General features: G+C 51.4%; 1 protein-coding gene across 1 annotated transcript in view; it reads left to right on the forward strand.

Moving 5' to 3' along the window:
• The first annotated feature begins 6,129 nt into the window (after positions 1-6,129).
• CSPG4 (chondroitin sulfate proteoglycan 4) overlaps positions 6,130-25,287 on the forward strand; it is an 82,082-nt gene continuing 62,924 nt past the window's right edge. The window contains exon 1 of the mRNA XM_075897386.1: positions 6,130-6,334. Within this exon, the coding sequence (XP_075753501.1) occupies positions 6,247-6,334 (88 nt within the window). The 5' untranslated portion in view covers positions 6,130-6,246. The remainder of the gene's footprint in view (positions 6,335-25,287) is intronic.

Genomic DNA, 25,287 nt, shown 5'->3' on the forward strand with positions numbered 1-25,287 from the left:
CAGCCAGAGCAGCGATTGAAAGGAAAAAGCTGGAAGGAGGGAGGTCAGGCGAGTAGACAGGACAGGATTGGCTACCCAGGAGGGAAAACACATCCAGGCTATCTGTGACCTCCTGAAAGTGAACAGAATGGGATAAGATGTGATAAGAAGGGCAAAGAAGGAGAAAGACCCTGTGGGATTCCTGTTTATTGTGCCCCAGAAGGGGAGCAGGAGAAAACAGCCAAAAAGCCCTACGGAGAGCTGAGCTTTCTGATGACAAGCGCAAACCAGGGAGAGGTGCCCTTGGCTGGGGTTTCCAGGGTACCAGAACACCTCACCTTCTGCGGCGGGGAGAAGCAGACATTTGGATTAGGGTCTCCAGTGGAGCCAATGGACCCTTGGTTGAGAAGTTCCAGGGCTTCTTCAACATACTTGAGCTTTCTCTTAGCTCAGATCTGCCCTGAGCTTCCTCTCTGAACAATGCTAAAGAAGCCATGGATGTTCTGTAATGAAGGATCCATAATAGGGATGTTAAAGGGGTAGTAAATGCACTTCTTCCCTGCACAGATGTCAGGAATGGAGCTCCAAATACCAAGAGCACGGCTGAGCAGGTGTTCCTGATACTGGGAGAGATGGGCATCCCAGGTGGACTGCTAGCCCCATTGAGTGCAAACCCTTCCCAGAAGAGACAGAAAGGGAAGGTTTATCAGGAGAAATCAGCAGAAGACAGTGGGCCTGGGATCTCCTGCTCTGAAGCCCAGACCTCTCCTACTTGAGAGAAAAGTGTAACTCTGTGATCCACTAGTGGTAATAGGCTCTTGTCCTCTCTGCGAAGAGGAGACCAGGACGTATTTACCCAGCCTGTTACACAAACATAAAGACAAAGCGAGATGGACTCAAGATGGATTTTTTTTAAATTACTCTTTGACAAAGAGAATAAAAGGAAAAGGCTGGGGACAAGTAGGAGGCAAGGTAATGCAGACCTCATCAATAGAGCGCCAGATGAAAAGCAAGAAAGGGAACAGTTGATAACATTGACTCTGAACAAACCAGCAAGTCTGAATAATATGTATCCCAGGGATTTAATAGAATTAGCTAATGAATTTACTGAACCACTGGGACTTACTCATAAAAGTCATGAAGAATGAAGCATACACCAGATTTATGTAATGTCTTGATTAATGATCTGGAAGCAAGAGTAAACAACGCCTTGATTAAATTCTCAGATGATGCTAAATTGGAAGGTGTTGCAAGCACTCCCAAAGACCGAAATTGCACAAAGGGTCCTAAAGAGGTTAGAAATGTGGGCAGGGAAAAAAACGAATGAGAGTCAACGGTGGAAAACATCTGTCTGAAAGCAATCTGACAGATTGTTGTTGAATGGTACGGAGGCGCTTGAAAGGCAACGACGCAGTGGAGGATCTGGGAGCAGTAACGGGAAGCCAGGGGGACAGGAGCGTCCCATGAGATACAGCAGCAAAGAATGCCAGTGCAGTTTGGAGCATCACATCACTGGCCAAGGGAGCAATACCCTTAGGATACCAGTGGGCTCCAGCTACCATGATCATTGGGGTTAGTTTAGTCCATCATCTGCTCCCTCCATGTTGTCTCTTTTGCTGCTGGCAGTACAATCTGCCACTGCTCTGACCGAGCAGACCTCGGACTGCAGTGACTCCAAAACCCCGGTGACATCAGAGTTCAGGCGTGGTCCTTACACATCTCTTCCCCCTATCTGTCTTTGCCCATCTCCTCCCGCATCCCTACCTAGTCCCTGTGCTGCACCCAAGATGAGCAAAGGGAAATTAACCATGAATCCAAAAGTCTGAGGTCTGAGGAGCAGTCTCCCAAGGGAAAAAGTTCCATTGTTTGATCCGTTTGAAAACAAGAGATGAGATGAGCCACTTGCCTGGATCCAAACTTTCCTTTGGGTTCAGGGCCCCTGTTTGAGTCCTCCTCTGGTTAAAATGTGACTGGCTAAAGTTCCAGAGTGTAATCATGATACAGAAAATATGGGGCCTATTAATAACAATAACTTTAGAGACATCCAAACATAGTCCAGAACCTTGGCTGGACTTGGGCCGACACCTTAACCACGTCAAAGAGCAAGTGCAGTTCCTGTGTGTCACACAGAGGGACGGAGACTGAACGGTTGCCAGGCTTCACCACAAGCTTTTGCTAAATTGGGAAGTAACATTGTTAGCTTTTTCTTCTGTTTTATACGTTTGTAATGGAAATGCGGGCGGTCCGGCCAGACTCTTTGATAGCATATCACCAGCTATAGCGCTATTACTAAATAAAGGAAATGAAAAGGTGCCAATTAAGATTTCAGAAACTAAATCAGACATTTTAAAATGGTTCAAAGTATTCAATAACAGACTCCTTCAGTTTGAGGAAGTTGCATTGCTTTGGCAATCGACCACAAAATACTACAAATAGCTCAGACTCTGTTCTCTCAGTTAAATAGGAATGTGATCAATAAGAGAGACATAGCTAATCTTAAGCAAAGATATGTGTGCGAAATATTCATTTTGTATTAAAGAGCCTCGTATCACCAAATAGTATGGTGAGAAGCCAATTTGCAGGCAGATTAAATATTTGGGGAAACTTTCCAATTCTATTGATAATTCAGCTCTCGAATAAGACTTCCAACCGTGTTTGTGGAATCCCATCATTGGAAGTTTGTAACTGGACAGGCACCTGTCAGAGATGGTCGAGGTTTACTTGGTCCTGCCTTGGCTCTGGGGGAGAGAATGTTATGACCTCTCCAGGTTTCTTCCAACTCTGCATTTCTATAATTCCATTATATGACTCAACCAACATCTGATAAGATCTAAAGGCCTGATCATCTGTTCAACTGACAGTTGCACAGAGAGAAATTTGCATATTAATTGATCCCACTAACCTTGTCACTGAGATGCTGGGAATAATCAAGTACTGGTACAACTGCATGTGCTGTTGGTTCGTATTACAGTATTTCAGTCATTGTTATGGTCCATTGGAGATGGGTTAGGTAAATGAGTCAAATGACTATATTGCTGCATGATGAACTACTGAACAAGGGCAGAACCACTCAGGAGTGTGAAGAAATTGTATGTAAACACTTTGTCTTAACTTCAAAATGGATATTCATGCAGGCAGATCCGAAAAAAAGGGCTGGTTTAAAGAGCTGGAGTCATGCAAAGTTGACCAAAGGAACATACAACCAGTGTTCCCTGTGAGCAGTTGATTCGTGCAGCCACTCAGGACAGATTCAAATGCCACCCAGCTGATTAGCAGAGCCCCCACAGCTAGAGTTTTTTTATTTTTACATATGGTGCACATTCGCACGTACCTCGGTGCACATAAATTTATTCCCCACATGGATGGAAAAAAATCTGCACATGGATGCAAACAGTTAGAGGGAATATTGCACACAACAGAAAGGCTGAAGAAGACTCACTTGTTGACCATAACTCCACCAGCAGGCGTTCAATGTATGGCCCCACATTTCTTATACAAACTGCTACGGCATAAGACGTTGTGCACAAAAGATACTGGCATTTTCCCAGATCAAGTTTCAAGAGGTGATAGACTCGTATCAGCTTTGCCAAGAAGAGGAGCTGCCCATCAGCTCCTTGAAGCCAAAACATCTGGATGAGAAAGATGGTGAGTGGGATTGTCATTGCCAGGCCAGCAAAAGCGCCCCCTGGCTGACAACAACTCAAGTCTTGTTGCTGACAAGGACTCTATTAACCCTGTCTTATCTAAGGATGTGGCTGTGAAATCCAGAAAGAGAATAGGAAGACAGATGTCATAACACTTGGAGCAAATCACCTCAAGGAACTCAAGAGATAAAGAAACCAGCCATTGTGACTCTGGATCTGAGCTGGTGAACCCACCCAGCCAATCAGCAACAAGATGACTTTTATCTATGCATTTTTTTGCCCAAAAGACAACTTGGTTACGTTAAGTTATGTGCCGTTCTCAGAAAGCACACACATGTGCTAAAGCCCTCAGATGGATGTTGTGTGCTTATATTTCACTAACAAGCTTCATCTTAGTTGTCTAGAAGTTACGCTAAATCAATAGGTAATTGAAAGCATTGAGGTGGGAGAAACTCGTTACCTACTCGTATTATTGGGAGAGGAAACTGCTTCCCTGCAGCAGACGTTACTGCGACAAACTCTGAGTATTGCAAATGATTCAGACTAAAAATCACATTCTGTAGCAAGAGAACTGATGACAGCTTCTTAGACCAAAAGAGAAAGAAGCTTTGAACTGCCTTGTAAGCTACTGATTTTACCGCTACTTGAAGCTTTGCTTGCAGTGGCAGGAGAGTTTACAGCACCGGTAAAATTCAAGAGAAATAGGACAGCTTCAAAATGATCATCTATTGATTGTATTTTGGATTTAACGAGCAATAGTCTGGCATGTGTAAGTGGCAGTATTTGTGAGTATCTCCTGGGCAAGGTCATACTGAAGGTCATTTCTGTTGAATTGACATCCTTTGTTAATTAACTTCTCTGAGTTTCTAAAAACTACTTTAGAGCTGTCTCAGCTAAAATGACATAGTGATCCCTTAAGTTCAGCCACAGATATGTTTGACCAGAGATAAGGATCTATATTTAAGGATACCACGTTGATACCAAAATCCCCTGTCCAGGTGAACATAGAACTAGGATAAAAAATTGCTTTTATAACAATATTGTGATTAGACTTTAATTGAACTGATTTATTATCTCCTAAAATCATAGCATGTTGAGTTCAATTATTTTTTTAATATTGTGAACACTGGCATCTAACTGACTTTATTTTGACTAATAACACTGGCCAATGCGTAATAATTCTCCATGCTGCCCTTCACGTGAGGAACACAGATCCAGAGGACAGGGAGAAACACACAACTGGTTGCATTGTGGTTTATCACCTCTCTTTCTCAGAGGGGTTATAGTGTAGGGAACAACCCTGCCCAAGAAACCAAAGGATAGACTGGATGATCTAATAGGTCCTGTCCACAGCCAGTTTCTATTGCTGGCTATCCAAGCCTGAAGCAAAGCCGAGTGACTGTGAGCCGCTCTCTGAGCTCCGAAGAAGGCACACTCTGCTCCCACAGAGGAGAAACAATAATACTTCTTCATCCTTTCATCTCTCCCATCCCCACACATGCCATTGGCAAGGAGCATGGGGTCCCAGGTCTCCATGTGGGGGGCCGTCTCTTCCGAATTAGAGGGGAAGGAGATGCGGGGCTTTATCTATCATCATATGCATAAATAAAGCCTTCCTCCCCCAAGGGCTGACTGGCCACAGCCCCGCCTCCATCATCCAAAGTTCCCTGCTAGCCTCGTGGAGCTTCACTGGAAGAAGCCATGTTGTTTGCAATCCCATGGTTCCTTGCAACCCCACTCTGACTAGAAACTTTGCCCACATTGGCAGGGATTGAAGCCTGCCTTGATGGCTGCTGGGAATGGCGGCAAACTCCTCTCTAAACAGCAGCTAAGCCAGTCAGCCGAGATGCCTCCGAACTGGGCAGACGTGGGCCAAGGGACAGAACACTCTGTGAGGCCTCTGATTAATTTGGTCAGGAGCCTCTGAGAGCAGTGTGAACTGGGCAGTGTCGAAACCCACCACACAAGGTTTTGCTTTCAGGACCCACCAGGCCTCAAACGGCTTTTCTGTCCAAGCTGGGAGATGGCACAGGGGCCTCTTCTTATCATCCCTGTCTGAAATGGGGATGCATACTCCAGCTCCCAGCACCAGCCTTCACCCATGGCCAGGCTCCTGGGAGATCCTGACACTCAGTGCCAGGGCTGTCCGACGAGGATGCTCCCATGAGCAAGAAGAAAGCCTGCAAAGACCCTGCCGCTGAACCACACCACTGCTCTGGGAACACCCTGCTCCTCTCTCAGCTGACACCAGCCACAGCTGCAGTGAGACTTCATCCTCCCCAGCCTCAGGCCTGGGCAGCCCAAAAGGGCATGGAGAAAAACAGAGCCCCTCCGGTGCACGGAACAAGGAACCATTCAGAGCATGGGGATGCAGCCATGAGGCACTAGCCCTTTAAGAAGGGGAACCTACTTGTAATCCGAGAGGGGCCTGTTTTAACCCAGTCTCCTCTGTGACTGGAGGGCAAAATCCAAAGGTCCCTCCCTCAGCAGAAGTTTATTAAATATAGTAGTAGCGGAGCCCTCAATTGAAAACAGATAGGCTCTGTCTGTGGCTGTGCCTCCGGCTCCTTCCCCTCTCCGGCTGCACGAGGAATGCCAGCGGCTGGTCCACGCTAGCTACACCATGGGCTCCTGTGCGCTTCCCACAGCTCTGCTGCTGCTCCAGCTCGCCCTGCAGATGCGGCCCCTCCAGGCCGGACCAGAGGCTGGAGGTAAGCTCCCCCCAGGCAAAGCCACTCTGTGCGGCACCGATCCCGGCTTTTGGGAGGATGATGGGGACACCATGGCCAGTGCCAAGGAGAGGCGTGGGAAACAGGGCAGAGGCAAATCAATGGGGAGAAGGGAGAGAGGGGCCTGGAGAAAGACGAGCCCTCAGAGCCTGATGGTTCAACGCTGGGCCTGCAGCTGCAGGAGGAATAGAGGCAATGACCTGGGAGGGATTCATCTCAAAACCCGACAGTCCAAATACTGGGAGAGCCGCTGCAGGGAGCGAGTAAGGGGACCAGTTCCAGGGCCAGTTCTCTGCTTCCCAGCCCAGGAGCATTAGGGGATGGAAATGCAGAATTCAAGGCAATTAACTGTCAACCTCAGACAGCCCCAGGGTCAGGGACTCAGTGAGATCCGTTAGTGCTGGGATCTCCTCCCTCCCACGCTGCCAAGGATCAAGGAGACAAGTGGCTTGTTCTCAAGCCGGGTTTTCCTAGGCGGCAGGTCGTACTGAAAGCCCCCGTCAACTGCAAAATGTGATTCCATCATGTCAGTAGGGCAGTGGCTCTCCATGAGGGGTACACTTACCCCTGGGGGTATGTTGCAGCCTTCCAGGGGTACATCAGCCCATCTAGCTGTTTGCCTGGTTTTACAGCAAGCTGCATAAGAAGCACTAGCAAGTCAGTATACACTATATAGACCGGGTTGGGAACCTTTTTTGGGTGGGGGGCCGCTAACCCACAGAAAAATCAGTCAGGGGCCTCGCATAAGTGGGAAGCAAAGTGAGAAGCCCCTGACTGAGAAGGAAAAAGACACTCCCCACATTCCTGGCACACACTAGAGCATGAGGGTAGTAGGTTTTGTGTGCTCCAGTCCTGTGGGTGGATGGGTGGGGGGCCGGATTGCCAGCATGGGTTCTCCAATGCGGGGGGAATCTCTAAGCCTTGGGGATCAGGTCCAGGCAAGCCAGGGGCCGCATTCAGCCCCCGGGCCTGAGGTTCCCCACCCCTGGTATAGACCAGGACTTGCTGATACTGCTCTGTGTGCTGTATGCAAGCACGTTGCTGTTACATGGTGAAATGAGAAAGTCGGCAGTTTTTCAGTAAGAACTTGCAGTGAGATGTCTGGTTTTCTGCCTGATGTTGCAAGCCAGCAGCTGTAAAGTGAAGTGAAATGTGGGGGTGTGCAAGACTGAAAGGGGTTGAGAGCCACGGCAATAGGGGCCAGGAGGTTTTCGCTGTACTGGTCCCGGAAGGAGCCAGCTGTTCCTAAGTGAGTTGTGTCGTCTGAGCTGGTACCAGTCCCAGGTGACTCTGACCATCTCCGCTGGAATCGATAGGTCTGGGCTCTGTCCGGGGGGGCAGAGCAGGGCTTGCTTTGCTTCTCCTGTTGCTGATCGCAGGGCACTGCTGGGACTGGGGAGGGAGGGGGACCCAAGCGAATGCTGTCTCTGCTCGGTGACTTCTGGTGTTGGCGCTGTGCTGCAGGCTTGGAGCGGCTGTGCATCCTACAGAGCTCCCTACAGTCGGCAGAACCTGGAAGCAACAGACCCAGCCCTCTGCCCACGTGTGGGCTTTGCCTTAGGACTGTAATGCTGCACAGTCAGGTTTTCTGCCCTCTCTCATCCAGAGTAGAGTGGGTGGCTTATTGTTGTCAGTAACAGGCGGGGAGGTCCTGCTACTTGTGTTTCACTTCCCGCACACACCCTCCTCTGGCCGGCGGTCTTCATCTTTCTCCCTAATCGGTACCCAGATACCATGGTGATGGGCATCAGTCCACAACCCCGGCCACAGCGATGGTTTATAGCTATGCCACAGGGATGTAGAGATACGCTGTGTGGTTTTCTCCGTCCGTCTGTTCAGGTGGGAACACCAGCCTCAAGAGACATCCGCAACCCGGCTGTCCCGGGTGACTCAGCATCTGCTCTCTTCTAGAGGGAGGTGCCCCTGGGTTGAGGGCGAGGAGGCCTCTCAAGTAACAGCGCAGAGGGAGGGTTTGAGCTCTGTCCCAGTGAGGAGGGGACGCGGCAGGGCCTGGCACACAGATACACACATGGAATGAACCAGTCTCTGTTCAGCCAGCGAGGGTTACTGCCGGGCACAGGAAAGGCAGGAACGCTGAGCGCTGATTTATACTTCATTCCTGGCCAGGTTTTACCACCACACAGCACTTGGCAGAGCTGAGCACTGTGGGTGCTCTCTGCTCCAGCATCCCACTACTGAAATTCCACTGTCCTCCCCTTTGTCTTTTCTCCTTCAGCCGTATCCCCACATCGGCCAGACCAGTCATAAATCTGAGAACTTGCCACCTCCCCCAGTGATGACTGACATGACACTGGCAGGCTGGACTCGTCCTTGGCCCCTGGTGCCATGCAGTTGCTCCCCCTCCTGCCAGACAGCCCTTGTCAAACATCTCCAGCCCTTTCTCTGCTGGCTCCACTACAGCCCTGCCCCGCCTTCCCGCTGCCCACTCCGTGCCAAAGGGGGCCATGCTGAAGGTGCCTTCATTGCCTCCTGATGTCTTTGGTGCTAGCCATGCTAGTCACAAGGCTTGTTTCTATCCCTAACTGGACAATGGGCCTTTCACCGAGGAGGAACAATAAACAGGACTATGTAGCACTTTAAAGACTAACAAGATGGTTTATTAGGTGATGAGTTTTCGTGGGTCAGACCCAATTCGTCAGATCATCCGTACGCCACTAAGGGTATGTCTAGACTGCATCCCTCTGTCGGCAGAGGGATGCAGATTAGGCAGGTTGACATTGCAAATGAGGCAGGGATTTAAATGTCCCGCGCCTAATTTGCATAAAAATGGCCACCGCGTTTTGCTGACTCAACACTTTGTCGGCAAAAAGCAGCAGTCTAGAGGGGGATCTGTGGAGAAAGAAAGCCTTTTTTGACAGATCCCTTATGCCTCCTGCAAGGAGGTTTACAGGATCTGTCAAAAAAGGCTTTCTTTCTCCACAGATCCCCCTCTAGACTGCCGCTTTTTGCCGACAAAATGCTGAGTCCGCAAAACACAGCGGCCATTTTTATGCAAATTAGGCATGGGATATTTAAATCCCTGCCGCATTTGCAATGTCGACCTGCCTAATCTGCATCCCTCTGCCAACAGAGGGATGCAGTCTAGATATACCCTAAGTGGATACACATAAGGGCCATGGATGCCTGCCTCTGAGGACAATTCCCATAGACCCTCTGTTGCACTCTGGGCAGGAGACAAGCAATGAGAAGTCTTCGCACAAGGCAGTGAGGGTGGGGGAGGATGCACAAAATGGAAAGGGATATACAGGCCAGTATTTTATAAAGCAAATGAAAAATTAACTCTTTCTCTGACTAGCAACTCCCCAGTGCCTCGCTGGCTGGATTCTCGTTGGTGACCCGAACAGGTTTGTTCTGCAAGCCCTGCTCTGGGCCCGGCGCAGGCAGACGGGTGTGGGAGAAAGGTGCAGGCCATGGACAAGGAACAGCCTTTGGACAGATGCTGGGCCCTAGCAAGTGGAGTGCCGCTTACAAACCTCTGGCCCAGCTCAGTGGTGTGAGACCTGCACAAGCCAATCCACCCACAGGCTGCCCTGACCCCGGGGAGTTTCTGGACCCACTGCTGACTGCAGGAGCATGCCCTGGGGAACCCGCCCAGGCAGCCCCCTCTCAGCCAGGCTGCTCAGCCGAGGTTCTCAGGAACAGGCTCCATTGGCAGCAGAGTCCACTGAAGCAGCCTAGCAGTGACTCTTCCTGTCTCCCAGGGGGAGGGAAGGGGTCAGGTTCAAATCCCTGCAGGCCAGGGTGCTGGGGAGCCCACTGCAGACTTTGCCTTCCCTTCTCTCCCCTCCCAGGGCACTGAAGGCAGCACGTGGAGCTGCTGAGAGGCAGCAAGGTGAGGGGACGGAGGTGCAGAGGGCTCCCCCTCCCTCTTCCTGTCCCATTTCCCACCAAAACCCATTAACTCTCCTCCTCACCCCTCCTCTGGGCAGATTTGCCTCAGGGAGCGGGGGAGCCACAGGCTGCAAGAGCAGCTCTTTCCACTTTGAGGGAACACTTTGTCCGACTGCGGAGAGCTCCTCAGACAAGCCCTGCCTGTGCGGCCGCTCTCCCAGGACCAGGATGCTCTCCAGCGCGAATGCTCACACTCCATTTTCCGGATGCTCAGGGGCTGTTTGAACACTCAGTCAGGAAATGCATGAGCTCATGGGTCGTGGCAAACCAAACTCAGAATCACAGAGCACTAGAGCTGGAAGGGACCTCGAGAGGCCAGTCCCCTGCCCTCACGGCAGCACCAAGCGCTGTCCACATCATCCCTGAGAGATGGCACTTTCCTTCTTAAAGCCTCCCGTGGCTCAGGTATTTTATTCAACCAGGCTTCTTTTTACATGGTTTTCCAAAGACTGCCAGCTCTCCCAGCTGGCCCAGTCACTCATCCATCAGCCTTTCTTTAAACCTGATCCACTCCCTCCGTGGCCTCCTCTGCCACTGAACCCAGTCAATTCCTCCTCTTCCTCAAAAAACCCACAACTTCCTGAAGGGAGGTTCCAAAGAGGCTGGAGAGAGGCTGTTCTCAGTAGTGACAGATGGCAGATCAAGGAGCAATGGTCTCAAGTTGTGGTGGGAGAGGTCCAGGTTGGATATTAGGAAAAACTATTTCAATAGGGGGGTGGTGAAGCACTGGAATGGGTTCCCTAGGGAAGTAGTGGAGTCTCCATCCCTAGAGGTGTTTAAGTCTCGGCTTGACAAAGCCCTGGCCAGGTTGATTTAGTTGGGATTGGTCCTGCCTAGAGCAGGGGGCTGGACTTGATGACCTTCTGAGCTCTATGATTCTATGATTCCTCATTTGACAGAGTGTCAGCTCCAGAGTTTGACTTGTACTCCCCCATCAGTTGGTCCACAAACCTTTGACCACTTTGTCTTCTCTCAGGCTGGTTACAAAAAGGTAAGTATTCTCCTGGGGGAAACTACATTGAAAGAAACCAACTTTTTTTCTTTTTCTCCTTTTTTTGATTTTGTTTTGTTTGTTGTTTGGGGGGGGGGTTGTGTCATTGATAAAAAAAAATACTTTTCTGTTGTTCTGTTTTCAAAAAACCCAGAAGTTTTACTTTTTGGTTGAAAAACTGAGAACGAATTTTTCCTCAAAATCTTTTTTTTTAAAGAAAACAGACAATTTTTGGTCTAAAAACTTCTTGGAATGAAAAATTTCTGCCACCTCCAGCCTTCTGCTCCCAGCCACTGTCTTTGCCTGAACCCTACTGAATCAGAGGCAAAGGCAACCACAGCCCTGACTCGTCGTGGCTTGGTGTCCCGCTCATTGCAAAATCCCTTGGCACCCAGGGTATCCAAGATGCCATAGGCCGATCAGCTTCCAAGAGGTGCGAGGATCCATGACTGCTTACTGCATGCCATCTTCTTCACTTGCCAAATTAGCACAGTGGCTGGCAAGCAACGTGCAAAAATTCTTCTGCTGCTGCTTCGTTCTTGGGCAAAGTGATCATCTTCCATCTAATTCTGATTTGTATCCACTGAACAAAAAACTAACCAGGCTAAGCCACTGCTTATGTCTGTGTCCAAGATGGCTCCTGCATGCTCCTGGCATGCGCTTTAGAGGTTCCATGATGCAACACTGGTATTGTTTCCAAAGTATACAGGATCAGCAGGCCCTTCCTCCAGCCCTGTACATACCGGGCAAGTTAGTCAGTGGTTTCTCACTTCTTCTGCCGAGAAGTGCCAGCTTCTAACTTCCAAAGACCCTGCCTTATACACTCACCCTAGCTTGTCCCTTCAGCAGGAGAGAATGACTCAGGAGCAACTGACTAAGATGGGAAGGTCTGAGGGTGCCGGGGTTGGGGGAATGCAGTTTCTGAGTCACTTGGCTGTTGGGAATTTTCCAGCAGCCAATGGGAGGTTGTAGCATTGGGGTGAAGAAAGGCGCTGACTGGACTCCTCAACAGCAGATCCCCAAATGGGCTTATGTGCATCAGTGGAACTGAACAGATGCCATTCCTGTCCCAGGCCAGCCCTTGGGACCAGCCCAGCTCCATCTGGGGCAGGTCCAAAGGGCAGTGGACCTTTACACCGCCTTTGTGGGGACAGTTGGGGGCCAGTTTGGCTCCCAGCCAAATCACATCAGCCTCATAGCAAATTGCCAGCAGCCAAAGGGAGCGCTCCAACCTTTGGTACCTGTCACAGTGCAAGGGCATTCTGGCCACATCCCATCCCCGGCCACGTCCCTTACAGACCCCCAACACTGGAGGTGGCACAGAGCCAGCTCTACGCTGCTGGGGGTTTCCAGCCCACTGGGGAATCCTCAGGCAACTGCATAAGCCAATCTCATAGCAGGGCTGCCACAGGCATGGGATGTAGGAGTGCAGGGGTACCACAGCACCCCCCGGATTTTGGACTCCATGCCAGGGTCCCAGTCACCAACTCACACATGGGAGCCCTACTGCTGTGCAGGTTCCTGGATGCCAGCTCCAAGGGGTCCCAGCCGCCAGCCTCCCTGCTTCTGGGGGTCCCATCCTCCAGCCCTGTGGGCTCCACTATCAGCCCCAGGGTCCCAACCATCTGTTCTGTTCATTCCCTCTGGGGCACCTGGTATTGGCCAGGATGGACCTTTGGTCTGACCCAGTCTGGCTGCTCTTATGTTCTTATGGTGTTAGAGGCAAACAAGCCTCTGAATCAAATACTGGTTGGTTGATCCCCCCCATAACCCAGCCCTCCCCATCTCTGCACAGGTAGAGTTACATATCCAGAGCATGCCTGCTTTGGGACAGAGCCAGGGGGGTTAAGAAGGGCCTATGCTGAGATGGGAAAGACGTGGTCCATGTTTAGACTAGCCTGGAGGGCGTCTCAGGAGTTAAAGGGAGGACGGGTAGAGATAAAATGTTACGGTTTGGGGATTCTTTTGTGCTACACTGAGAAATCTAAATGATTTATTCATATACTTTTTTTTCCAATTGCACCACATATGTTGAGGTCAAAGTTGGAAGCGGCTGGAAAAGTTTCCAGCTGATGGGAAAGAGCAGGGAAAAAACTGTGTAAGAGAAGGAAGGAACAGAATGCAATCGGTATCGTGGGAATCACGGAGGAATATGTTCTTCTCACTCTTATATTTAGCCGTGGCAGGCTTCAGGCAAATTCACAATAAGCACATTCCTAAACCAGGGCAGCACAGGGCTAGCTGTGGATTACAGTCACTGACATCAGGTTTAAAATGGATGGTGATACAATTTCATAGGCACAGACAATCTTAGCCTAGACTAGAGTCTAAATTATGTCTGATGTATTGACTGGCTGAAAACAGAAACCATTCACAACAGGCAGAGAGAAATGCAGCCTAGGTTTTCTGCTCCCAAAGCTGTTCCCAGAGTCCATTCCAGGTCACCACAGAAGTCCAGTTCGGACTCTTCTTAGAATTTAGATTCCCTAAACTGAGTCTAGTCTTAGTGCAGCCTCTGGCTTCATTAGCCTGCATTTCCCCCCATTACACTCATAGGAAAACCATTGATTTGTATTTTCATACCTACAGGACCTGGATTCTGCATTTGTTCCAACATGCCAGTTTCAGAGGCTTAATTAACTGCAGAATCAAGAGGGTTTTGGAGTCTCTGTGCTGCACATAGCACTTAGGAGGATTCCACATAAATGATGCTGATTTTGGTGATAGCCTATTCCTATCTGTATCATCAGATTAGCTTCTGGGCCATGGCGGGGGGGAGGGGGAAGGGCAGCAGCAAAGTTACTGTTAGTAAGGGATTCCTCAGTGCCAAATTAGTCCTTTTGAGGACAGCTGCAGCCTCACCACATGACTCTGAAGTAACATGATTATGTTGGATCTTCACACCATGAAGAAACAGCATTATGGATTGATGCAACGGCATATTGCAGCATCGTAAAGCAATGCTGCAGCTGGACAATGGGCAGGACACATTGTGCTTAAAATAAACCTGGGACTGTAGTCAGTCTGCAAGCCAGGGTGCATCTTAGGCCCATGAAAATGGAGACAGCAACACACTGAGGTTAAGGGACAGTTCACTGGCAAACACCCGCCCACCCCGCCCCAATCCCGCAAGCACTGTAGGTATTTAAAGCTGCCCCGCTCTCTATAAAAGGGTTTAGCTGCTGTTACAGGTCAGTTGTGGTAACAAAATGCTCCTCAAGTGATATTTTAGGGTTTGGTCATAGTTTTTTGTTAGGTTGAATTTGGCTTTAAAAACGAGGTTTTATAATCAAATGTAACAGAAAAACTAAGTCCAAAAGAAATGTTTCTAGAGGTTTTTTTAACTGAAATAAAAAGCTGGAAACAGTTCCCATTCCGGCACCAGATTTCCCTTCCGTGTTGGCAAATAGGACTTTTTGCTAATGCATACTAACTGGGACATGAACTGGACTAGAAACTGATTTTAAATCCGAGTGAAATTGACTAGGTTATTTGGAAGCCCACGCATTTCAGCAGCTAGGTGTGGCATTGCCCACATTTGCACCAGTGGTGGGCCCAAAAAACATGCAAGTACAATATTTGCAGGGGCAGATGCTTTTTTCGGAAAGTTTGTGTGTCTGGGAGGGTTGGATGAGTATTTCTGTGCCTCCATGCGTTTTAGCGTGCTTGTCCGGGGCACATAATTTTGTCCTGGGTTAGGATGACATGTGAGTCTGCAACATGGGCTGCAGGTTCCATACAGACTTTCTCATTGTGTTCCAGCAATTCTGCTTCTGGTCCCAGCTTTTCCAAACCTAACAGAAGGGAGGATTCAAGGTTGCTTCAAGTTTGGGAGGAAAGTTTGGGTCAGTTCTATTTTTATCTGAATCAGCGCACATGGCACACATTCAAATTGTACCTAATGGCCAGGTTTGGGTTCTGGGAAGTGAAGAACCACTGAGTATTAGAATCATGGAATCTGAGGGTTGGAAGAGACCTCAGGAAGTCATCGAATCCAACCCTCTGCTAAAAGCAGGACCAATCCCATCAGAATGAAACAGCCCTGGGGCAGGCCCTAAGCAAGGACAGTGGATAAAAAGGCAAATGCTGAGACTGAACAGAGGATGTAGCTAAGATAGAGACAGGGGAGAAGGTGCTGGATGGTAGAGTCATAGATGACTGATGGAAAATTTGGCTGCGCAGGTCAACAGAGGCCATGCTAAGATACCTTTTGGAGAGGGGGGTTTAACTAATCTCCCTGCTCCTAGCTGCAAGTCTCTGCATTATTCTCAGAAAGAAAGTGGATTCCCCCACACTCGCTGTACTTCTTTGGGAAAACAACACTTTTCACCTGCCCCAGCCAGAAATAAACCCTACCCCCCACCTCTTTCTCCAGTTGATGGAGGGACACAAGTGAAAAAAAATCCGATTTTCCATCCCTCTCTCCAGATCTGTGCATGCCTTGTGTTGCAACGCTGCTAGACTCCTGCACTCCCTCTTGGCATTGCACCGTCCTGAACAGCAGCTTTGGCTGTTCCCCCGATAGACAGTAGCAGACAGACAGACAGACAGACAGACAGACAGACAGCCTCTTGAGATTTGCCAGAAATATCAGCTGGCAGGAAAATCAGGGGGTTGCATAGCCTCTGAGCAGGCACCTGACTGGCCTGGGGAGGGGTCCCATCACATCCCTCCAGCTGAACAAGGAAGAAAGTAACATTCAAATGCATGTGTCATGTAACTCAAAAGCCACAGCACGATACCATGACTCACCCTGCTAAAAAGGGAGCTTTTATGGGTAATGAGTCAGTTATAACTTCGAGTGGAGTTTTTTTAAAAATTTTGCTCAAATGTTTTTTATTTGCGGACGGGGGCGGAGGGCCCCGGGAGGGATAAAGCCCTTTTCAGGGCAGGGATGGGCGGTGGCTCATCCGCACACACAAACACCTCGCAGCTCCTCTCTCCCGCTCTTAGGTCTGTGACTAGCTATGGAAGAAATGTGCTTTTAATGGCTAATTCCACTCTGCCTAAATCACAGCCTCCCAGATGCTTGAGGTCGTGGGGCTGGCCTGGCTACCTGGGGCTTCTGATGTTTCCTTTAAGAAGGATGATCTTGTAGTTAGGACCCTGGATTGGCTCTGAGATGTACTGATCCCCAGGTGACTCAGGGCAAGTAACTTCGCCATGGGGAATGAGGTGCCCAAATATACACAGAGAGCTGGGCCTTCCAGCCTGCTCTCTGCTGCCACGTGCTTTATCTGCACCAGGACGCTGGGTTGGTAACTGACAGCAAGGAACCAGTTATACAGGGCTCGGTGCCTGCATAGATCCTCCAAGTCCAGTTACAAAAGGGCCTTTCTCAGTGTCACTCGGGAAGGGTACCCATGAGCAAGCCCCCTCGTACAGAACAAGGCTGCTTGGTACCATTTGGTTGAGGTTTGCGGGGGGATTTTTTGCCACTCGTGACACCAGTGCAAGTACTAAAATGGATGCAGATGTGCTGGTGTAACCGCCAGCAGGCAGATTTGCACCTGGGACCTCTGGAGCTAAGTGTAGGAGCCTCTACAGCCGGAGCTATAAAGCCAGGGGCAGTCACAACTGCGGGCTCATACGGGATCTCAGCTGGGTCTCTGGAGCTTGAGCCGTGCTGCCTCAGCTAGGGGAAGTATGTAACCCACACACCTAGGCTACATCTATACTACACCTCTCGTCTGCAAAAGCTTATGCAAATGAAGTACTGATTAGCATATAGCTGTGCTTCATTTGCACAATTAGCAGCCGTTTTTGCACAAGAGGCTTCCTCATTTTTTCAGGAAGAACGGCTCTTGAACAAGAGAGGTTTTTCTGCACAAAAAGGAGCCGTCTACACGGCTCCCTTTTGCGCAAAAGCCGCTTGCGCAAAAACAGCTGCTAATTAAATATGCAAATGAAGCAGGCTTTTGCGGAAGAGAGGTGCAGAATAGACGTAGCCCTAGTGGGGTTCGCTGTCTCATGGAGCGGCACTTAGCCCACTTACAGTGAGAGTTGAGAATAAGGGAGCTCTACAGTCTAAACTAAGAGCCAGCTGGCTTTATAGCTCAAGGATAGAGGCTCCTACACCAAGGTCCAACCTGCCTAGTGCTAGATACACTGGTCTAATAACCCATCTCCTGTGACAGCTTGTTCTCATCCCCTGCTGGGAAAAGCCCCATTTTCAAACTCCAGTCCCTCTGCCCCCCTTTACTGCCTGAACCCCACCGACCTGGGGGGGAGCCCAGGGGTTCGACCCCAAGCAGCGGGCCTATAACCCAGCCCGCTGGGCTGGGCTGTGGGGCTCAGGCTTTAGCTTTGATGCTGGGCCCCAGCAACTATAAGCCAGGCCTGGCACCCGGTTAAAACGGGGCCATGAGAACCACTGAGCTTACTCGTATCTCCCGTTGTCAATGCCCTGCCTTGCAAAGCTCTGGGACATGGAGAGCTGGTGCCTCAGTGGCTCTTGGGGTGTGTCTAGACTACATGCCTCCTTCGACGGAGGCATGTAGATTAGCCAGATCGGAAGAGGGAAATGAAGCCGCGATTAAAATAATCGCGGCTTCATTTAAATTTAAATGGCTGCCCCGATCTGCCGATCAGCTGTTTGTTGGCAGATCGGGGGAGTCTGGACGCGATGCCCCGACAAAGAAGCCTTTCTTCATCGACACAGGTAAGCCTCGTGAAACCAGGCTTACCTGTGTCGATGAAGAAAGGCTTCTTTGTCGGGGCATCGCGTCCAGACTCCCCCGATCTGCCGACAAACAGCTGATCGGCAGATCGGGGCAGCCATTTAAATTTAAATGAAGCCGCGATTATTTTAATCGCGGCTTCATTTCCCTCTTCCGATCTGGCTAATCTACATGCCTCCGTCGAAGGAGGCATGTAGTCTAGACACACCCTTGCTCTCTGCCTGTGGCACTTCATAGAACCATAGAGCTGGAAGAGACCTCAGAAGGACATCAAGTCCAGCCCCCTGCTCTAGGCAGGACCAATCCCAACTAAATCAACCTGGCCAGGGCTTTGTCAAGCCAAGACTTAAACACCTCTAGGGATGGAGACTCCACTACTTCCCTAGGTAACCCATTCCAGTGCTTCCCCACCCTCCTAGTGAAAAAGTTTTTCCTAATATCCAACCTGGACCTCTCCCACCACAACTTGAGCCCATTGCTCCTTGTTCTGCCATCTGTCACTGAGAACAGCCTCTCTCCATCCTCTTTGGAACCTCCCTTCAGGAAGTTGAAGGCTGCTATCAAATCCCTCCTCACTCTTCTCTTCTGCAGACTAAACAGACCCAACTCCCTCAGCATCTCCTCATAGGACATATGCTCCAGCCCCCTAATCATTTTGGTTGCCCTCCACTGGACCCTCTCCAATGCGTCCACATCCTTCCTGTAATTGGGGGCCCAGAACTGGACACAATACTCCAGATGTGGCCTCACCAGAGCTGAGTAAACAGGAATAATCACATCTCTGGATCCGCTGGCAATGCTCCTCTTAATGCAACCTAATATGCCATTAGCCTTCTTGGCTACAAGGGCACATTTAGATCCTAAGCATTTGGGGGCAGAGGCTGACTCAGGCTATGGGTGTGTGGAAAGGCCGTAGCACAAGGCGGCCCTTGGTTGTGGTGTGTAGGACTACAAAGCGTTAGGAAAAGATTTCCACTGTTCTGCTCACATGGCTCCTCTTTGCCTGGTCAGCATCTGCCCTCCCTGAAAAGAAAGTGAGGGTATGTCTACACTACCCCGCTAGTTCGAACTAGCGGGGGTAATGTAGTCATCCACACTTGCAAATGAAGCCCGGGATTTGAATTTCCCGGGCTTCATTTGCATGAAGCTGGCCGGCGCCATTTTTACTCCAGAGGCGTACAGCTAGTTCAGATTAGAAGCCTAATCCGAACTAGCTACTCTGTGCCACGTGTAGCCGCGCAGCACGGGGTTCGAACTAGCCGGCATTTAAAAATGGCGCCAGCCGGCTTCATGCAAATGAAGCCCGGGAAATTCAAATCCCGGGCTTCATTTGCAACTGCGGATGACTACATTACCCCCGCTAGTTTGAACTAGCGGGGTAGTGTAGACATACCCTGACATAGCAGCTAGTGACACCAGGTCAAACCCCACTCAGGCACAAGATCCCTAACCTCAGGGGTAGAATCAGACCAGTCTAGATGAACTGATACCAGAAGTTCCCAGGATCTTCACATCCCACTCCCCTGCAGAAAAAAAGAATGGTGTGCTGCACAGTGTGTCGGCAACTCAGGTCGGTATGGGGTTGCTAACTAGCCCTGAAAAAAGAAATCCCTCCCTACCACCCCTGAAAAAAAGAAGAAGAACCGAAAAGCTCTTGATGCACGTGAGAACCAAGCGGATGGATCCATGCTCAGCCCTCAGGGACTCCGGGGGAATTTTCCGTTTCCCCTCCCCGCCTGCCCTCAGAGATAGAGTGATCCTCCTGGCTTGGCTTCAGCAGAGTTTTGAGGTTTTATATATCCTGTCCCACACAATCTTTGGGTTCACATTGTCATTTCCTTTGGGAACTGGGGCGGGGGAGGCTAAGAGAGGAAACTTCTGGCCGAGGTGGAGGTGGCTGAGAAAAGTTTTGTGGCCTGCTAGGCAGTGCTGGGAGGGGATGTGCACACCCCACACGTACAGGCCTGTCTATATATACATTCATCGTCCACTATAAATAGTGGCGGGCAGGCATTTCTTGTCTCTATAAACACACGCTCGGGGCTTGTTTCTCAGAAGAAGAAAAGTTGGAGGGGGAACAGATCCTGGCTGCTCCAGTTACAAAACCCACAGCAAAAAAAAAGGGGAAAGTTCTGGGTATTCCTGTCTGTGCAAAAATAACGCATCAGTTCTTCTTTCTCCCCTCCGCGAATGTCCGTCTTTCCTTCCCACACTGTGAACCTTTGCTCCTAGTGAACGGCTATTTTCCCCACATGGCACAAGCAAACACAGCAACAGCTTAAAGAGACATGCCTGTTCGCCAAGATTATGCCCTCTCTGCCTGCTGTGCCCAGGCCCACACAGGCTCCATATGCTCCATGTACTGCAGTTGTCAGAGACTGATGAAAATGTTTGTGATGAGCGGTGAGGATGTAACGTGCCGGGAAGATGAAAGGCGCCTTCCCTCTCGCTTTAATGGCAGCGCTAGATCCTGAAATTAAGCACAGCAGGGATCGTCTCTGTATGAGCTTCAAAAGGCGCCTCACACGCCCGCGTGTTTTTTAACCTCTCATTTCCTGCCCTCGTTAGAGCTGATCAATTCTCCCTGCAGTTCAGTGCAGTGAAGAGAGTCGCAGGTGAGGTTCAGAAATCTTGGGCCAGCAGAAGATCTAGCTGCTAGTTTAGAAATCCCTTGATCCTCTCTGTCTCCTGTGCTGTTCCCGCATTTGCTGTTGTACTGTCCTGAAAAGAAACCCTCGCTCCTATGCCAGGCGGGCAGCCACTAACGGAGCTCGAGACAGGTCTTGATGAACCCCAGGATTTCTACTGCAGCCAGCGAACGCGGGGAGAGTATACGCAGAGAGGGCTAGTCAGTTCTGCGTGGGTCTCCCTGCAGGTGGATGTGATCAGTAAAGCTGTTGGTTTCATCCCGCCCTCCCTACCTCCCTCCGCACGCTGCCGCGAGGAGAGGTGCACTAAAGTCTGGGCAGCAGGAAAAAGAAAGTGTGAAGCAGAGAGGCAGTGTTGTGTAGTGGCCAGAGCACTAGATAGGGAGTCTGGAGCTCCGATGTGACCACAGAGCGGCTGGCCTGTCTGCCCAGCCTCTTTCCCCAGCTCTGCCAGCTCACAGCTTTACCCTTTGACATAATACTGAGGCTACTGCACCCCGAGGCTTTCCCTTTGCCCCGCTCTGTGCTGAGATGGGGGGTGTACACACTCCCCAGCCCCTCCCTCTGCTGCAACAGCCCATCTCCCTCCAGCTGAGCCCTCTCGGCCCTTCATAGGAAACACTCGTCCCCTTCCCAGCTGGGTCTGATATTCAAACGGAGCTGGGCAGGCCTCGCCCTTAGCCTGCACCTCGTTACAGTGGCCAGGAACAGTCGCTTCCTCTCTCTCCCCTCCCATGATTGGTCGGTCTTGTGTCACGTCCACTTGGCTGGTTGGCGCTGGAAGCAGGGCCTGTGTTTTGCTGTGGGCGTGTGCAGCGCCTAGCACGGGGGGTCTGGTCTGCGGCGCGTCTTCGTGTGACCCTCTACCATTCATAGAACTGGCCTAACACACCCTGGGGCTGCTTGTAGAGCTGCCCCTCCTGCTTCCCCAGCGTTGAGCTGCTCACGGCTAGCAAACCTCAGTCCCATCTTCACACCACGAATCCTGGAGATGCAGGGTCACCTCTCCTGCCAGCATCCTCGGCCAGGGAAAGCAACCTGGCCAGGGCCGGGACTGGGGAGGGCTGACCCCGGCCAGATTTCAGCTTGGTCTCTGTGTTCCCTCGGTGGGTGGGCAGAGGGATGGGAGTGAGCGCACACGGGGGTCCCCAAAGTAGAATTTCACCCCTTTCGCACGGAGGGATCCCAGGGAGCAGCATCTTCCCCCACCAGGTTGAAGCCACGCTGGGCCCAGGCTGTTAGAGGGAAAGCGGATGAGGTGATGTCTCTTATTAGAGCAGCTTCGGGGTAGCTCCAAAGCGTCTCTCTTCTACCCACAGAAGCTGGGCCACTGAAAGATGAGTTCCCACGCCTTGGCCCCCACCTTCTCACCTGACCCCCAGCATATCCCTCCGCCCTTCCCAAACTGGTTCCAGAGGCACTACTGCCCAGGGCGGTCCCTACCAGGGCTGGGGCCCTACACAGCCCAGCACCCGCATACACACACCCCCATGGCAGGAGGGGAGCAGCCACTCGGGAGCTGGGGAGGGGCAGAATCTGAGGGGCAGGGAGCTGCCAACTCTCCGGCCTGGATGCCATTTGCTGCCATGGTGTCCGGTCCGTGCAGTCTGGAGGAGTCAGCAACCCTGGGGCGGGGTGGGGAGGGAGCCGCATCTGCAGCCGCAGGGCCGGTCAGAGGGCCAGCGGGCAGCCATGCTGCCGGCCGGAGAGAAGCGGCGCTTTGAAGGGGAAACCGCCTGTGTGGCCGGCCCCTTCTCCTCCAGCGTCCCCCGGCCTGTGCTTGCACCCTGGGCAGGTGCACCACAGGGCACCGCTAAAATCGGAGCTCCCGGCGTCATGGTGCCCTGCGCCGCTGCGTCTGTCTAAGGGCGGCCCTGGCTGCTTGTTTCCCAGCAGGGGGTCAGAGGAGAGGCTGTGTTTGATGGGGATTGCATTTCCTCCCCTGCGCCTGCCTCACATCCAGATCCACGCACAAAGGATGAGCAGAAGCCAGCCGGCCAGCCAGGGAGCCTGAGAACTGTGCCACTCGGGACACAGCGCTCCCTTAGCTCTATCCTGTTTCACATCCAGGCGGCACGTGGCCGCGCATGCCAGGGCCCTGCTGCTGCCCCCCACACGGCACAGACTGGCAGGCACATGCTGAGCCGCTCACCCAGCTCTGACAGAGACAGGGCACCCTACCTCACCCAGCGCTGATCAAGCAGGCAGCGCTCTGTTCCCAGTGCTTCCCCACATCTGCTTTTAATAAATAAATAATCCCTCCCACCCTAGAACAATAGAGGGCATCCGATTTATACCACAAGCCACAAACGTCGCCTATTCCCTCCTTCTGGCACACCCCGTGGAGAAACCCATTCATGTACACGTTCAGACAGCCCCATGCAAGCATCCAACTCCCTGCACAAAGGTACACACATCAATATGAGCCCCTCTGTACATGTGGCTAATAGTCCTCCGTGTGCATGCAAATCTGTCACCTCCCCATGATCAAACCCGCCCCAACATGCATGCACACAGATAGTTCCCCGAGTCCCTGAGAGCTTCTCCACTGAAAGTGGTGTGACTCTGCATCAAAGTGGCCGCTTTATTGCACGTTTACACACCCCTCACAAACTCAGGGGCCAAGCTAAGTGCTGTGGAAAGCAATGGGAGCTGTCAACATCCTATCCCAGCACGCAGTGAGCTCTGCCTCAAACCTGAGAGAGACCAGTTGGGAGCTGGTCTTGCCTCCGGAGTCCTGGCCAGGAATCTGGGCAACAGTCTGTGAAGACTGTTACCTCAGTCACATTCAAACTGCCCTCCGCCCAGCTCCATGCAGAGACACACACCCATGTGTGTGCAGAGATCTACATGGACACACCTACCCAGGACAGACACGCAGCAATCGGTACACACACAGACACAGAGACACACACCCACGTGTGTGCAGAGATCTACATGGACACACCTACCCAGGACAGACACGCAGCAATCGGTACACACACAGACACAGAGACACACACCCACGTGTGTGCAGAGATCTACATGGACACACCTACCCAGGACAGACACGCAGCAATCGGTACACACACAGACACAGAGACACACACCCACGTGTGTGCAGAGATCTACATGGACACACCTACCCAGGACAGACACGCAGCAATCGGTACACACACAGACACAGAGACACACACCCACGTGTGTGCAGAGATCTACATGGACACACCTACCCAGGACAGACACGCAGCAATCGGTACACACACAGACACAGAGACACACACCCACGTGTGTGCAGAGATCTACATGGACGCACCTACCCAGGACAGACACGCAGAAATCGGTACACACACAGACACAGAGACGCACACCCACGTGTGTGCAGAGATCTACATGGACGCACCTACCCAGGTCAGACACGCAGAAATCGGTACACACACAGACACAGACACAGACACAGACACACACCCACACACCGTATTCCCAGAGAGAAGTGGCAGCGCTTTTCCTTGGGGTTCTTGAGCACTAAGAGGGGGTCTGCAGATCCCATGGCATGGCCACAGTTGGCCTGGCTCAGCAAACGTGGCTTTGTGGGGCTCAGGCTGTGGGGCTAAAAATGGCCCTGGAGCTGTCTAGGCTGGGGCTGGAACCCAGCTGTGAGACCCTGTGAAGGAGCCGGGTCCAAGCTGCAGCCCAAACTCAAACGTCCACACTATTTGCATCCCATCCACTTGTGTCCACAGAGTGGGGCTCTGAGATTTAGCGCTGCAGGTTTTTTATTGCAGTGTAGACGCACCCTTTAGTGTGCGCCCGGGTCCAGTTTTTAGCCTTGACCCTGCAAGCACCACTCGGGTAGAAGTGGCCTCTTTTTTCAGTGAAAGCAGAGAGTCTCGTGGAATCCCGGGACTCCTGAAGCTAGGGATTTACAAAAAACATCAACTCTCGCAAGAGGTGAGCTCTCATCCTAAGCACTGGTGGCTTTGTGCGCACTTGTATCCACGCCCACGCTAACACCCGAGGCCAAGCTGCGCAAACCGATATATCACACAGCACACGCGCTGACACGGCAACCAAAAGGCACCCTGCAGAGCTCACGTGTCCGTTCCAACACACATGCCGACACACGTGTCGTGACATGTGCTTAGTGGGCCAAAGTCTCTCCTGTGCCCCTCAGATTGCAGCAGGGCTGCGGGGGAAGGGGGCATAAAGTGGTGCAGAGGATCCCCTGCCTCGTTTTACACGGGGGGGGGCACTTCCCCCCGCGGCTCCCTGTGCTGAGCCTCTTCTGGCAGCTGCAAGGGACTCTGCGTGTTGCTGTCCAGGGAAAGCTGTGGGTGTGAGGGACAGTGAATGCAGAGTCCAGAAACCCTTCCAGCGGGAGAGAGAGAAAGCCCGACTTGGAACAGGCCGGGAACCACGTCCTCCAAGGCTGAAACAATCTTTCCAACGGCTCTTGGCAGCCCGGAGCCAAGGAGCGAGGCTGAGTCACACTTCAGCAGACGTCACAAAGGCCCTTTTAACCTCCCTGCTCCCCAAAACCTCCCTCTTTCCCCCTCAGCTCTCAGCTCACCAGCCCCCTCGGCCGCCCACTCCAGTGCTTCCCCTCCCTCGCTCCCAGGGAAAGAGTATTTCCTCATATCCCGCCTAGACCTCCCCCACCACAACTTGAGACCATTGGTCCTTGTTCTGGCTCCATCTTCTGTGGTAGATGAACTTCCTCAGGTG

The sequence above is a fragment of the Pelodiscus sinensis genome, chromosome 14, assembly GCF_049634645.1.
Source record: "Pelodiscus sinensis isolate JC-2024 chromosome 14, ASM4963464v1, whole genome shotgun sequence".
Taxonomy (NCBI): Eukaryota; Metazoa; Chordata; order Testudines; family Trionychidae; genus Pelodiscus; species Pelodiscus sinensis.